Raw genomic sequence first — 16,161 nt, forward strand, 5'->3', positions numbered from 1 at the left:
GACTAGTCTCATCAAAAGTAACTTCACACGTTTCTATCACTTTGTTAGTTGCCAAAACAAGCACACGATAGCCACGTGAATGAGTGGGGTAACCAAGAAAAATGCCATCTGTAGATCTAGCTTCAAATTTGTCTAAGTTTCCAGATTTTAACACAAAGCATTTGCACCCAAAAACTCTAAGGTGTGATACACTTGGCCTATGTCCAAAATGAAGCTCATATGCAGTTTTACCAAGTTTGGATCTCAAAAACACACGGTTTGAAATATAGCATGCAGTAGACAAAGCTTCAGCCGAGAATTTTCTTGGAGTTTCATATTCATCTAGCATTGTTCTAGCCATCTCAACCAAAGTTCTATTTTTCCTTTCAACTACACCATTTTGTTGTGGAACATATGGTGATGAAAACTGATGATCAATACCTTTTTCAGTGCAAAAATGATCAAATGAAGAATTTTTAAATTCAGTTCCATTATCAGTTCTTATAGCTCTAAGAGATCCTGGGTGATCAATAGATAATCTAAGAACAAGACTTCTAAAATGCCCAAAAGCCTCATCTTTAGATGCCATAAAGTAAACCCAGGAGTATCTAGAGAAATCATCAACAATCACAAGTACATACCACTTACCACCAAAAGACTGAACTCTCGATGGTCCAACTGTATCAAGGTGTAGAAGCTGCCCAGGTGCATTTGTCATGACCATAGTAAGTGGAGGATGTGAACCTGCACACATCTTACCATGTCTACAAGAAGAGCACACTACATCGCTTTTATTTTTAAGTTTAGGTAAACCACGTATAAGATCCATACCACTAACATGCGTGAGATGATCAAAAACCAACATGCCCAAGTCTACGATGCCAAAAGAATAAGCCTTTTGAAACATTGGCAACTAGACATCTAAATTTAGCACCATGTACGACATCAAAATCTGCTTTGAAAACTCTTCCAAATCTTGAAATTTTAAAAACCAAATCACCTGAAGAATCTAACACTTTACATTCACCTTTTTAAAAACATACTTCAAGATCTTCATCAATCATTTATGAGACAGAGAGCAAATTGAATTTCAAGTTCTCAACGAGAGCCACATCTTTAAACATAAACTTGTCATTTACCTTCACAATACCTTTTGCCATGACAGGTAGCATCTCCAAATGTGACACTTTCTGCTTGAGATGCATGGGAGAGGGAAGAGAACCAACCTTTATCACCAGTCATATGACGTGAGCATCCAGAGTCCACTAACCATATGTTCTCCTTCCTCGCTCGAGAAGCCTACATAGAAACACAAGATGTCGAGGCCTCAGTACTGTGGTTTGAAATTAAACATTTAGGAATCCAGTATTGAGACACACGACCGCTAGCAAATGTAGGCACAGAACGAGTGTTCTTACATAAAATTTTAGATTGAGTACCACCCATATTTTTGGTCACAAAAGAATAAGTCTTTCTCAAATAAGATCTAGCCTTAGCTTTTTCTTTCTTTTGTTGTTTGGCTAGTCTAAAACAGAATTGCACAATGTGTCCCTCTCAAACACAATGACTGCAAGTATATTTAACTTTATATTTTTTATAATTAGTAGAAGCGACATTAACATTTTCTTGATTAGAAGATGACATAGTACCAGCAGATTTAAAAACTGTCTTTTTAGTTTCATTAGCTATTTCAAACTTACCATTACCAAGAGATTTGGAAATAATTGGTGCATGAGACATAGAATGAGCATAAGGAACAAAACCTAACCCTGTTTTGTGTGTGCTAGTCTTTTGTTCCAAAATTTGATTCAACATTTTCGTTCCCATATTTCCTTGCAAGTAATCAATACGTTTCAAAAGGGTAGCACAATTTTCACATGCATCCTTTTTAGTTTTATCATTTTTACCACAATTAGAGCATGAAAGAACCTCATGAATATCAAAGTTTTCTTTTAATTGTGCTATTTTAACATCAGCATTTTTCAGTTTTAGTTTAAGCAATTCACATTTATCACAAGAAGTTGGTTCAACAGTAGCACAAACATGTTTCACATTTTTATCTTTTTCAACTTTAAGTTGTTCCAAAGTCAAAGCATGCATGTCCCTTAATGAAGTAAGCTCAGTATACACTATATCACATGATTTGCAAGAATCATCATCAGGAATTAAAGTTTTTAATCGGTCATTTTCAGCATATAAAGATTCAATCAAAACATCATGAAAATCTTTTTATTTCTTTTCTCTAGTAAGGTACCAAGTTTTTCAACAGCTTTAGCCAACTCATCATAAGAAGGTTCTACCTAATTGTAGCTGTCATCAGAAGCATCATTGTCATTGGAGCTTTTACTACTTGCCATGAGACAGCCCAATTAAATTTTTCTTTCCGTTGGAAGTGTCATCCTCACTATCAGTGTCGACATCACTCATGTTAACTTGCTCAAGAGCAGAAAGAACACGATGCACCACCTTGCGGTTCAAATAGCCCTTCTTCTTATTGCTTCTTATTGTGTGCTTCTTTGTTCTTTCAATTTCATCTTCTTTGTCATCTTTATCTTTTGCAACTCTTGCCAAAAACTTTGGGCACTTGGGTCGGATGTGATTTGGATCTCCACACTCAAAGCACTTTTGGGGGCCACTGTATCCTCTCTTCCTTGATCTCACATTTTGCAAAGCTCTTGTGAAGCGTGTAGAAATAAGTGTCAAATCTTGTTCCGGGAGTTGTTCTAGCTGTTCATCATTTAGTGAAGACAAAGAAGATAGTGCATAGCTAGTGGAAGTGTTATCACCATTAAAATGGCTTGATTGTGAAGCTGGAGCTATTGATTTATTAGCAATATTTTTTCTAGCAAAAACATCTAGTTCATGAGTTTTCAGCTTAGAATAAAGCACATCTAAAGTAAGTGTACTCATCACAGTAGATTCTCTAATAGATGAAACTTTCATCTCCCAAATAGACATATCTAGAGCTCCAAGTAATTGACGTGCATTTTCAGCATCAGTATATGTAACATTAACTACACATAGATTACTTAAAATTTTATTAAAACGAGCAAAGAAATCATCTAATGCTTCACCGGGTTTCATCTCAAAACGCATGTAATCCTTTTTATACATATCTTGGCGTACTTCTTTAATTGTAGATGAGCCTTCATGGTAATCACACAGTGCTTTCCATACCTGATATGCAGATTCGAGATGCACAACACGATCGAAGTCACTCTTACCAAGCCCTTGAATTATATAGTTCCTCGCCTTGCTGTTAGCTTCTACTTGTGCCATGTTTGCCGTAGTCACACCATCAATCTCAGGCACTTCATAAGGCTTGTAGACCTTCTCCCAAATAGTGAAGCCTTGTGCCTGAATATAGGACTCCATCTTTGCTTTCCAGAACTGAAAATCAACACCATCGAAAACACAAGGTTTTGCCGAATATCTATCTGTCGCCATATTTTCTAATTACCAGTTAAGATCAATTAGAAAAAGAACCTAGCTCTGGTACCACTTGTAGGATCGATATACTCTAGGATCGGCAATCAGAGGAGGGGTGAATGATTGCGTAAGCTAAAATTAAAATCTAAAGTTCACCCTAAACACAAAACCAAAGTAAGCCTTTTTTAATTAAGACAGAACATTGTGCTTTCAATAGAAATAAACTTGGCCAAAAATATGCTCCAATTGACCTCAAAATTTAATACAATAAACTATATAAAATATGCAAATGAACCCAACTGGAATCATGTTAATCGGAGGTCTAGAACTCGAGATATAAAATAAACAATGTAACTGTGTGTGATAATGACGAGAATTGATCCAGTTCTATTTTTGATTATGCGACATCAATTAAAGCTTATGCCATGAGACTTTTCAGACTACTAGCACAATACCCTAGCAACAAAAAAAAACATATGTAAACTTGCAAACAAGATATGAATCTGAAACAAAAGGCTTGACATGAAAATCAAGAAGCTGATATGTAGAACGCGATTAACATCACATTGATATGAGATAATTGGACTTCATTGCTCTCATAATATGTTCACAAGATGCAACTTACAAGCGTCCACAAGAGAACTCTACAAAAGTTCCCGAAGCACTTAAAATAACTACCGGCTAATCCAGCATGCGCTGCCTCTCTTTTCTATGGGTCGCACTTGTGTGCCTCTACAATTCTATATCCATACAGACAACGATGTCCACCTTTTATAGGCAGTCCTGCATGCTGATTCAAGCCTCAAAGTCACTACAACCGTTCACATGGTCTGCACCATGACCAAGCTCCACGCCACCAAGCCAAAAATAGTTGCGTGAACCTCTCCTTACCAATTGCCACATCCTGGTCAAAATTTGATGGCGCCACTAGCCATCCAAGCTAGTCTTCCTTCTTTTTCTAATCGTCACTTGACCAAACCAAGTTCACCATGCAACATGCAACTTAGTTCTCTAGCCCACTGAACATCTCGCATGACATCCATGACCAATAGAACCTCAGTTCCTCCCTGAACTTAGTCCCGAAACCTCACTTCCTCCTTGAACCTAGTTCCAGTCCGTCATCGACCACGTTCTGCCTCAAGCTAACACCTGCACATGAATAAACAAGCGACAAGTATGAGCCCAAGTCCAAGACTTGACTCATGTCAATCCGCACAACACCTCACACTAGCATGTCATGCAACAATTCCAAATCACCTGCTATCACAACCATATATAGACAACACATGCATATCAAATTATGCCATAATTCAAATCACTTTGCAATGCCAATTTCATATCAAGCCAATTTTTCATTACATGATCTCACAGGAAGCTCACGGAATCTAGACACCACAGAGGATGTTCGACCCGCACCTATAAACCCTACCCATCCTGCTAACGAGATGTGGGCTGCAAAGGTAACTTGGAAATGTCACGTTCCTCGCTACTACCACGGTCCAGCTAGTCAAGGGATATCTATGAGTACCCTAGCCCAAACACCACGTTTACGCTAGCAATGATTACTCTAAGCTCAACCGGAAGAGATTAAAGTAAACTCATAAACCAAAGAACAATAAAACAAGAACTTACTAGAATTTAGAAGTCGAATTACTGAAGAGTCCTAGGAGCAAGCCTCGGGTTAGGAGAACTTGATCCCGCAGGTACAACCTCGGAGTAGACACCGACAGGCCGGGCTTCCTCCGATCTACACCTCCACTCTATCTCTCTCAATCTAGTAGATCTAGTCTACTCTCACATTGGATGCTAAGCCCTAAGTCTATGTAGAGGAAAGGTTATCCTTCGAGGGCACCTCTCAACTCTATGATGAACTTGTTCTCCTCCAGGGGCCAGGGGGTCTGCTTATATAGTCCCCTCAAGTGAATCTGGGCCGTCGGATCAAACCGACATTGATTGAACGGTTATACTTGATCCTTTAGGTCGGTGGAGCGTAATCCGCGAGACGGGTCCTGATTGGACTCTACACCAGGGCAGGCGCCCTAGGGGGTAGGGCGGGCGCCCTGCCCCCGGGCCCGATCACCTTCCCGTTCATTCCCGTGGCTTCTGGAGTCTTCTAGATGATAGAAAATTGCGCGACACGTTAATATCTCTATGTAAACCCGACGTGTGGGCCTTTCTTCCATATTTCCTGATAACCCCCTGTAGAAATAGACAAACACCAAAACTCGTGGAATTCTGTCAGATAAAACCCTAAGTCTGGGTGTTGGTTGCATTTGGATCCTTTTCTTTATTTGTTTGATGATTATATTTGGTACTTAAGGACCGTCAACAGCCACCAGGGTCTGTTGGCGAAACCGCTCACCCAAGCCATGTGACGCTCTATCCGGTGTTTGCAATTAGTCACATTGCAAATTTTCGAATTCAAAATTCAAATTTGAAGAAAGGATAAGCCCTATCCCTTTGAACTCCCCTCTACAAAAGGGAGCATCCTCCTCTCATTCCATGAAGAACCAGCCTAAAACACCATCAGAGCTCGTGAAAATGGCCTTCCTACCCAATGATCGCACATCACCAAGGCCATCACCCATGACCCGAGAGGTGGAGAGAGATCTTGCCCCGATTGATGTCATTGACGCTATCCCACTGGCCATGGCATTACCACGAAGGTGCCCCATGGGCTTGCTAGCCACTAGAACATCAGCGGGAGGAAGGACAGTGGCGGCCACCACTAGGCAGGTGATGCCCGCCATGTCAACACACAATTGCTTCTAGTTGCATTAAGAGGACTTCTATTTCCAAATGTACATCTAGCCACCATGGAGCTATGTGTAATCCTCAATGCAATTTCTCAAAAGGCAATCGATCCAATGGATCTAGCAAAACTACAGAATGATGTGGTTCAATGTCTTGTTAGCTTTGAGTTGGTGTTCCCCCTTCCTTCTTTAATATCATGACACACCTTCTAGCTCATCTTGTCAAGGAGATTAGTATTCTTGGTCTTGTGTTCCTGCACAATATGTTCCCCTTCAAGAGGTTCATGGGAGTCCTAAATACATAAGTTCAAAACCATGCTCAGCCAGAAGGAAGAATCGCTAAGGGCTACGGAACAGAGGTTATTGAGTTTTGTGTTAAATTTATTCCTGACCATGACCTGATTGGTGTTCCTAAATCACAACAAGAGGGGAGACTAAGTGGAAAGGGGACATAGGAAAGAAAACCTATATTGGTATGGATGATGATTATTTCAATAAATCACATTACATAGTTCTACATAACTCCTCCTTGGTAGATCCATATATCAAGACACATTAGAACTTCCTCTGATCTGAGTTCCTAGGGAAGTCTGAAGCATGGATTACATGTTTGCACATGGAAACTTTCAACGACTAGTTGCAGAAACAATGTCTAGGTGATGAGAGTATGATGAGCAGCTGTATTTGTTGGCTAGGCAACCAACATGGTGTATCCTCACATACAAAGGGTACAAGATAAATAGGAATATATTTTACATAGTAGCACAAGATAAAAGGAGCACCAACCAAAACAGTGGTGTCTGCATAGATGCCTATTGACGGTTAGTAACTCAGAAATCCGACCATCAATTACTATCAAAATTTGGGAAATTTGGCAAACCAACATCACATATGCATTTATTTCTAACCTAGTTCCACATGTATTTGGAAGATTGTATTTTTTACAGGACATGTGCACAAATACATGAGGACACCACAAAAAGGCGCTTTCCAATGCATGATTATGCTATCAAATAACCAAGACGTCAAGTGAAGTTTACACAACCAGTTCCCCCTGAGGCAACCCGAATCAGAGGAGGCCCAAGGCCTGACCCACAAAGCTAGAGGCCGAGAGGTGATGCCCAAGGACCGGCCGGCCCCTAGCTAAGCCCCCTCGGCACCACCTTTGTTGTGTGGTTGCATGAAGCTCTGGTAGGTAACTTGAGTGCTCATGCGCAGATTGTGGGGGCAGCACCGCCTCACTCAACAGTATAAATAGAGGGAACCTCCTCCTCTTGAAGCATCACTCCAAGGAGCAAGAGCTAGAGAATAGAAACACCAGTTAGTCATAGAATAAGAGGAGAGTGAGAGAGAGAGAGAGAGGAGCAAAGAAGGAATTGAAGCTTTGAGCAACTTCTCAAGTGTAGCTTATACACTAAAGAAGGAAGCCAAAGCTAGCAACCTATCCTCTTGTATCTCTGTAAGATTCATACAAAGTAAGGATCTTACGTTTCTCTATTTGTTATTTAATTATCAGAATTTATCTTTAAACTACTATAGCTTCTGTGATCGACGTTCATTCCAGTAACGAGCGCTCTAGTAGAAGGGCCCTTGGAAGATAGGTAACCCTTGCACGCACATTAGAGCAATAGTGAGCAGCGTAGATGCGGTGTCTAGGTTGAGCATTATCTTCGGTTTGCCTCTTTTTCTTCGGTGAGGTGGATAGCGGCAGGTGGTGACAGCCCTGTCCATTCTTAGCATCACCCCCTTCAGTTTGACTTGAGGGTAGAGCTTTGACTGGCATTTCCTGGCAGACCAGGGGTACTCCGGAGACGGAAGCAAGCTGTGGTAGAGCGAAGTTATCTTTATGATAGTTACTTGACCATAGAAAAGCCTCATCCCTCAGTTATCCTCCTCCTTGTGATCCTAAGCAATCTAATTAAAGAGTCTAGCTCAACTGTTCCTTTGGCAAAATATGATACCCTGAATATTTTCAGGTGAAGTGCTACAACGGTATATCCGTACGTTTGCAGATTCTTCTATGTGCGTTAAGAAATACCAAAAATGCCACCAACCCTAGTGGGAATAAGCAAACATATTATTGTGGCTCTACTTTTAAGGTCTCTTTGTTCAAGTGCCAATGGGTAAACACAACTGGAGGCGGCGTAGGAGTCGACAACCATTATGGGAACAATGGTAATAAGAACCATGCTCAGAATAGTGGCCCTAAAACTTGTAATTTTTGTGGCTCGCCTAAGCACTTCTAGAAGTACTATCTAGGCCTCAAGGAGTGGTGTGGTAAGAATGGTAAAGAATTTGTCTCTTTTGTTGATGAATCATTTTTAGCAAATTATTCCCCTGATAGTTGGTGGAATGACTCAGGTGCCACTATGCACATTTCCAATTCATTGCAGGTATTTAGTATGATGAGAACTATAAGAAGGGGGAGCGAAGTCTTACAGTCGTTGATGGACATGAAGTTGAAGTCAAAGGCATTTGGAGATTCTCCTTAGAATTAGGCTTCAGTCTTCAGCTTGATGATGCATTTGATGGATTTGAGGGCCACCATTTCAAATGCTATTAAGGGAGCAATCCCTGATAGGAAGGAAAGTGGTGAGGAGCTGATTGCTAAGGAGTTCTTTGCCTCTATTGAGAAAAACTTTAAGAGCTCTTCTAAGACTGATGCTAGCACCCTCATCATGAAAATATGTACCTCACGCTATGATGGGAGGAAAGGTGTAATTAGGGAACATATAATGAGCATGTGTGACATGGCTGCAAAATTTAAGGTGCTTGATATGGCCATCTCTGAGGGTTTTATTGTACATTTTATCATGACTTCACTGCCAGCTCACTATACCCCATTCAAAGTTAGCTATAACACACAAAAGGGGAAATGGAGCATTTCAGAACTCATCAACTATTGTGTTGAGGAGTAAGAAAGGTAAAAATTAGAGAAAAAGGACACAACGCTAACCTTGTTGCTTTAGGCAAGGGTAAGAATCAAGCTGAGTCTAGTAGAAGTAGATAGCCTAGAAAGTTCAAGCCAAATAAGAAAAATGAGAACAATAATAATGATAAGAATTTTGGCAAGAACAATGGTAATGAGAACCATGCTCAGAATAGTAGCCCTAAAACATGTTATTTTCTGTGGCTCGGCGCCTTAGCACTTCTAGAAGTATTGTCCAGGCTTCAAGGAGTGGGGTGGTAAGAATAGTAATGAATTTGTCTCTTTTGTTGATGAATCATTTTTAGCAAATTATTCCCTTGGTACTTAATGGGTTGACTCAAGTGCCACTGTGCACATTTCCAATTCATTGCAGGTATTTAGTATGATGAGAACTATAAGAAGGAGGAGCGAAGTCTTAGAGTCACTGATGGACACAAAGTTGAAGTCAAAGGCATTGGGAGCTTCTCCTTGGAATTAGCTAGTGGCTTTAGTCTAAAGCAACAAGGTTAATCAGGTAAATAGACATTTCTATGTTTATGTAGCTATATTTTATTAGTATTAACTGATTAAACTGATGTTCTACAAATTTAGATTTTTTTTTAAAAAAAAGAAACAACTTTTAAGGAATTTTAATTTAAAAAATTCTAAGTTCGATTCATCGGTTAAGATGGAACTAAATTCACCATCAGTCCCTGAACTTGGCCGGCGGTGTTATCTATGTCCTTAAATTTCTAAAGTGATATCTGTGGGTCCCTAAATTTAGCAGATGGTATCACTCAGGTCCCTAAATTTTCAAGGTGATCACCCGTAGGTCACTAAACTTGGCTAGCGGTGTCATCCTTATCCTGAACTTTCAAGATGATCACCGCAAGTCCTTAAACTTGGCAAGAGTGCCATCCCTATCTAAATGTGATCTAACCTACTCTATAAGCTGGTGTGACATGTTTATTGTATGTTAGATGTGGATCCAACATGTGTCAATTAGTCAATCATTATTTATGTAATATATTTATATAGAAATATAAATTAATAGTTTACATCAACAAAAAATATTACGTTTAAATTTAAAATAGAAAAATGCTAAAATTAATTTAATATTTATGTATCATTAATAGTGTTAAAATAATATTAAAACTCCTATAGTATTAACATTTTTCTTTATTAAAATTTACTTCTAATTTTAGTATTTTTTTGAAAGTTTTAATAGTAGCATGAAGTAACTTTTCTCAAATATTAAAACTATAATAGTAGTATTAACTAATTAAATTGATGTTCTAAAACTTGTGATGATTTACAAAAAAACAACTTTGAAGAAATTCTAATTTTAAAATTTCTAAGAGGATTTAAGTTAGATTGATCAGTTAAGATGGGTCTCTATTGTTCATTCTATTAACAGAAAAAAAACAGACATGATTTTAGAAGCTTATTAGTATAGTAACCTTTTGAATTTATGAAAGGGGTGAAAAAGGATGATGTTTTGAAAACAAAACAAGTTAAGCTTCCCTCTTGAAGATGCTCTAATTGAAGCAAAGCAACTTAAACATGTGTGTATATATTTATGTATGCAGTTGAAGCTGTAAGACATCGAGTCGTTGCCAACGATCTAGAAAATGGAGCTGCGGGTTCTTGAAATGTGTGTATAAGTCCGAAGAGCTAGGTTTTTCTCTATCTTTCATTAAAATATAAAAATACTTATAGTTAGCTCATGAGAGCAGTGCAATAATTGGCTTATCGCGGGGCATATACTGATGTGGAAAAGAGAAAAGAGGAAAGAGAGGAGAGCTTGGCTCTCCTGCAAGCACTAAGCTGGGCACACAAGCATATGCAATGATGGGTCCATGCATTAAGTGATTGTGAGGGGGATTAAAAGAGAACGTGGGATATGGATAGAAGTAATAATAACAAAATTCTTATAGATAAATAAGGGACAACTATATATTGTATAGCTTAGCTCTTATAAGAGCATCTCCAACAGTTTTTGCATATTGGTTTTGCATTCTTGCTTTTTGCCAAAATTCACGAAATCAACTCTCCAACAGTTTTGCATATTAGTTTTACATTTTTGGATTCTATACAGTGATCCTGGCTTGGACGACTTGAACTTTTCATTGACGCAAGGCACTCCGTTGTTCCCTGGTAATGTTGTTTCTACTGAATTGCAAGATGATGTCATTGAATTGCAGGCACCTGGAGTTGTTGTTGGTGGCTGTGGTGTGCTAAAAAGGGTGCGTCACATAGGCAAAAAATTTTTGACATAAAGGAAGATAAAGTCATATGCTCGGCTTGGTTGAATGTTAGCAAAGATCCCATTTATGTGGCCAATCAAGCTCGTTCAACTTTTAGGGTAGAATTCATGCATTCTTTGATGAACACAAGGAAAAAAGACATCTGTATAATGCATAGGTGGCTCACTACTCAAAGGGATGTGAACAAATTTTGTTCATGCTACGAGAAAATTGAGCGTAGGAATGCTAGTGGAACAAGTATCCAAGACATGGTAGATTTTCGTAGTTTGTTCTTTCATTTGTTTTCCAACATTTGGTTCATATGTGAAGATATAAATGTTTCAAAAATTTTACTTGTGCAAATTAATGCAGCATTGGAGACATACATTGGAGCGGATAAAGAAAACAAGTCGTTCACTCTAATGCATTGTTATCACAAGCTAAAGGATGAAGACAAGTGGAAGTCATTGAGGATTGAACTGGCTCAGAAGAACAAAAAACAGAAGACTACCATGATGAAGTGCAAGAGGTTGCAGCCACAGGTTCGGAAAAACAAATGAGGTCAAAGGGTCAGAAGCAGGTAAAACAAGCTAGGCGGGACGATGCCTCTCTTGCAGCTTTGGAGAAGATGTGGGAGAAGGAGGCACGTGATAGGGAAAGAGACAAGGAAAGAGAGACTTCACTTAAGGTAGAGAAGGCTTCACTTGAGATAGAGAATGCTTCAGCTTGAGAAGGAGTGATTGTCAAATGAAGAAAAAAAATTGAAGCGGACTTGCTGAAGGCGGAGAAAGACATCATGATAGCGGACAAAAGGTCTCTCGACCAAGACCAGCTACAGTGGCTTGAGATTATGAAGAAGAAGATCCTTGCGCACATATGAGAAATTAGTTTGATTTCAATCCTAGAATTTAATTTTAGTCAATGTCAATTTAGTTCATCATCAAGTGAACCTTTAGTTTATTTATTTATCATCTACAAACAATGTCATGTGTGCATTTATGTTAGTGTACGTTTGCTTCATTCAGCAGACCCTTTGAGAATTTTTTGAATTTTAAAATGGTGTCAGGCAATCGACCGGTGTGATATGGTGTATGAATGGAGCTATATTTCATGTATGTATAGGGAAGGGCAATCGGCCGGCTGATGTATGATCTAGCGACATATTGTTTACACTAATAAAAAATAGTTTATTACACTTGAATGAAAATACTAATAAATTATGATGCCGGTTCCATTGGATACAAATCAAGATTACGGCTTCATAGGTGCTCGATGAGGTCTTCTTTCAACTGGAAGTATGTTGGCTTGTCTTTGATCTTTTTATTATGGGCTTCAATAAATTCAGCTAGTGTGCGAGTAGGCTTCCCATGAGAAGGTTGCACATTTTCACAAACATCCGAGAACCGCTCATCAGGGTCGACAACTCTTTCATCTTTAACAATCATATTGTGCATGATAACACAAGCCCTCACGATCAATACAAGTGTCTCCCTATCCCAAATGCGACCTGGCTGACGAATAATGGCAAACTTAGATTGAAACACCCCAAAAAACCTTTCAATATCCTTCCTCGCTGCTTCTTGTGTTGTTGCAAAATATTTCTGCTTATTCCCCATAGGAGAAGAGATAGACTTCACTAAAGTGGCCCATGAGGGGTAAATATCATCGGCGAGCAAATACCCCATCTTGTAGTCATGGCCATTAATGCTATAGTGCACCTTTGGAGCTTTACCTTCTGCTAGGTTGTCGAATAGTGGAGACCGGTGAAGGACGTTGATATCGTTATGAGAACCTGGCATCCCAAAATATGCTTGCCAACCCCAAAGGTCTTGAGACGCAACAGCTTCTAAAATTATAGTTGGCTTGTTCACATGCCCCTTGTACTGTCCCTATTATTCAACTGGACAATTCTTCCACTCCCAATGCATACAATCGATGGACCCTAACATGCCTAACAAACCTCTTTTCTCATTGACCGCCAGCGAGCGTGCTATGTCAGCCTCAGTGGGATGTCTCAGGTATTACGCTTCAAATAATTCTACAACTGCAGCAACAAACTTACGTAGGCTCTCAAGTGCAGTGCTTTCGCCAATGCGAATGTACTCATCTGTTGTAGCATCAGTAGAAACCTCATATGTGAGCATACGAAGAGCGGTAGTGACCTTTTGGAAGTAACTCAATTCAAACGTCCCTGTACAATTCTTTTTTTGCACGAAGTAATCATCGTGTGATTCAACTGCATCCATGATGCGACGGAAAAGATTCCTACTCATTCTAAATCTAAAGAAAAGAAATAAGATTTCAACATGTTGTCTAAAAATTAAACAAATATTATGAATTAATTTGAGCTGAAAGAACAACAACCTCCGACAGAATAAATCTGGACCATACGTCAGATTGTCCACCAAATAATCTTGATACATCCTCCAGTGTCCGCCTTCTCTATCACGATGAATGAAAACATGGCTAGGGACCGAACCTGGTAATGTTGTTTCTGCTGAATTGCAAGATGATGTCATGGAATCGCAGGCACCTGGAGTTGTTGTTGGTGGCCGTCGTGTGCTAAAAAGGGTGCGTCACATAGGCAAAAAATTTTTGACATAAAGGAAGATAAAGTCATATGCTCGGCTTGGTTCAATGTTAGCAAAGATCCCATTCATGGGGCCAATCAAGCTCGTTCAACTTTTTGGGTAGAATTCATGCATTCTTTGATGAACACAAGGAAAAAAGACATCTGTATAATGCATAGGTGGCTCACTATTCAGAGGGATGTGAACAAATTTTGTTCATGCTACGAGAAAATTCAGCGTAGGAATGCTAGTGGAACAAGTATCCAAGACATGGTAGATTTTTGTAGTTTGTTCTTTCATTTGTTTTCCAACATTTGGTTCATATGTGAAGATATAAATGATTCAAAAATTTTACTTGTGCAAATTAATGCAGCATTCGAGACATACATTGGAGTGCACAAAGAAAACAAGTCGTTCACTCTAATGCATTGTTATCACAAGCTAAAGGATGAAGACAAGTGGGAGTCATTGAGGATTGAACTGGCTCAGAAGAACAAAAAATAGAAGACTACCAAGGAATGCACACCGAGCAATGTAAGCAACAATGATGAAGTGCAAGAGGTTGCAACCACAGGTTCGGAAAAACAAATGAGGTCAAAGGGTCAGAAGCAGGTAAAACAAGCTAGGCAGGACGATGCTTCTCTTGCAGCTTTGGAGAAGATGTGGGAGAAGGAGGCACGTGATAGGGAAAGAGACAAGGAAAGAGAGACTTCACTTAAGGTAGAGAAGGCTTCACTTAAGATAGAGAATGCTTCAGCTTGAGAAGAAGTGATTGTCAAATGAAGAACAAAAATTGAAGCGGACTTGCTGAAGGAGGAGAAAGACATCATGATAGCGGACAAAAGGTCTCTCGACCAAGACCAGCTACAGTGGCTTGAGATTAGGAAGAAGAAGATCCTTGCGCACATATGAGAAATTAGTTTGAGTTCAATCCTAGAATTTAATTTTAGTCAATGTCAATTTAGTTCATCATCAAGTGAACCTTTAGTTTATTTATTTATCATCTACAAACAATGTCATGTGTGCATTTATGTTAGTGTACGTTTGCTTCATTCAGCAGACCCTTTGAGAATTTTTTGAACTTTAAAATGGTGTCAGGCAATCGACCAGTGTGATATGGTGTATGAATGGAGCTATATTTCATGTATGTATAGGGAAGGGCAATCGGCCGGCTGATGTATGATCTAGCGACATATTGTTTACACTAATAAAAAATAGTTTATTACACTTGAATGAAAATACTAATAAATTATGATGCCGGTTCCATTGGATACAAATCAAGATTACGGCTTCATAGGTGCTCGATGAGGTCTTCTTTCAACTGGAAGTGTGTTGGCTTGTCTCTGATCTTTTTATTATGGGCTTCAATAAATTCAGCTAGTGTGCGAGTAGGCTTCCCATGAGAAGGTTGCACATTTTCACAAACATCCGAGAACCGCTCATCAGGGTCGACAACTCTTTCATCTTTAACAATCATATGGTGCATGATAACACAAGCCCTCACTATCAATACAAGTGTCTCCCTATCCCAAATGCGACCTGGCTGACGAATAATGGCAAACTTAGATTGAAACACCCCAAAAAACCTTTCAATATCCTTCCTCGCTGCTTCTTGTGTTGTTGCAAAATATTTCTGCTTATTCCCCATAGGAGAAGAGATAGACTTCACTAAAGTCGCCCATGAGGGGTAAATATCATCGGCGAGCAAATACCCCATCTTGTAGTCATGGCCATTAATGGTATAGTGCACCTTTGGAGCTTTACCTTCTGCTAGGTTGTCGAATAGTGGAGACTGGTGAAGGACGTTGATATCGTTATGAGAACCTGGTATCCCAAAATATGCTTTGCCAACACCAAAGGTCTTAAGACGCAACAGCTTCTAAAATTATAGTTGGCTTGTTCACATGCCCCTTGTACTGTCCCAATTTTTCAACTGGACAATTCTTCCACTCCCAATGCATACAATCGATGGACCCTAACATGCCTAACAAACCTCTTTTCTCCTTGACCGCCAGCGAGCGTGCTATGTCAGCCTCAGTGGGATGTCTCAGGTATTCCGCTTCAAATAATTCTACAACTGCAGCAACGAACTTACGTAGGCTCTCAAGTGCAGTGCTTTCGCCAATGCGAATGTACTCATCTGTAGCATCAGTAGAAACCTCATATGTGATCATACGAAGAGCGGTAGTGACCTTTTGGAAGTAACTCAATTCAAACGTCCATGTACAATTCTTTTTTTGCACGAAGTAATCGTCGTGTGATTCAACTGCATCCAT

General features: G+C 39.4%; 2 protein-coding genes across 2 annotated transcripts; both read right to left on the reverse strand.

Moving 5' to 3' along the window:
* On the reverse strand, positions 12,575–13,114 carry LOC110431694. The gene has a single exon (XM_021451054.1). The coding sequence runs from the start codon at positions 13,112–13,114 to the stop codon at positions 12,575–12,577; it is 540 nt and encodes a 179-aa protein (XP_021306729.1).
* Positions 15,177–16,161, reverse strand: LOC110431697. Its single transcript, XM_021451057.1, has 2 exons — positions 15,879–16,161; positions 15,177–15,709 (listed from the first exon to the last, which is right to left on the reverse strand). Exons 1-2 carry the CDS (start codon positions 16,159–16,161, stop codon positions 15,177–15,179), a joined length of 816 nt encoding a protein of 271 aa, XP_021306732.1.

Source organism: Sorghum bicolor, chromosome 1 (genome assembly GCF_000003195.3).
Source record: "Sorghum bicolor cultivar BTx623 chromosome 1, Sorghum_bicolor_NCBIv3, whole genome shotgun sequence".
NCBI lineage: Eukaryota > Viridiplantae > Streptophyta > Magnoliopsida > Poales > Poaceae > Sorghum > Sorghum bicolor.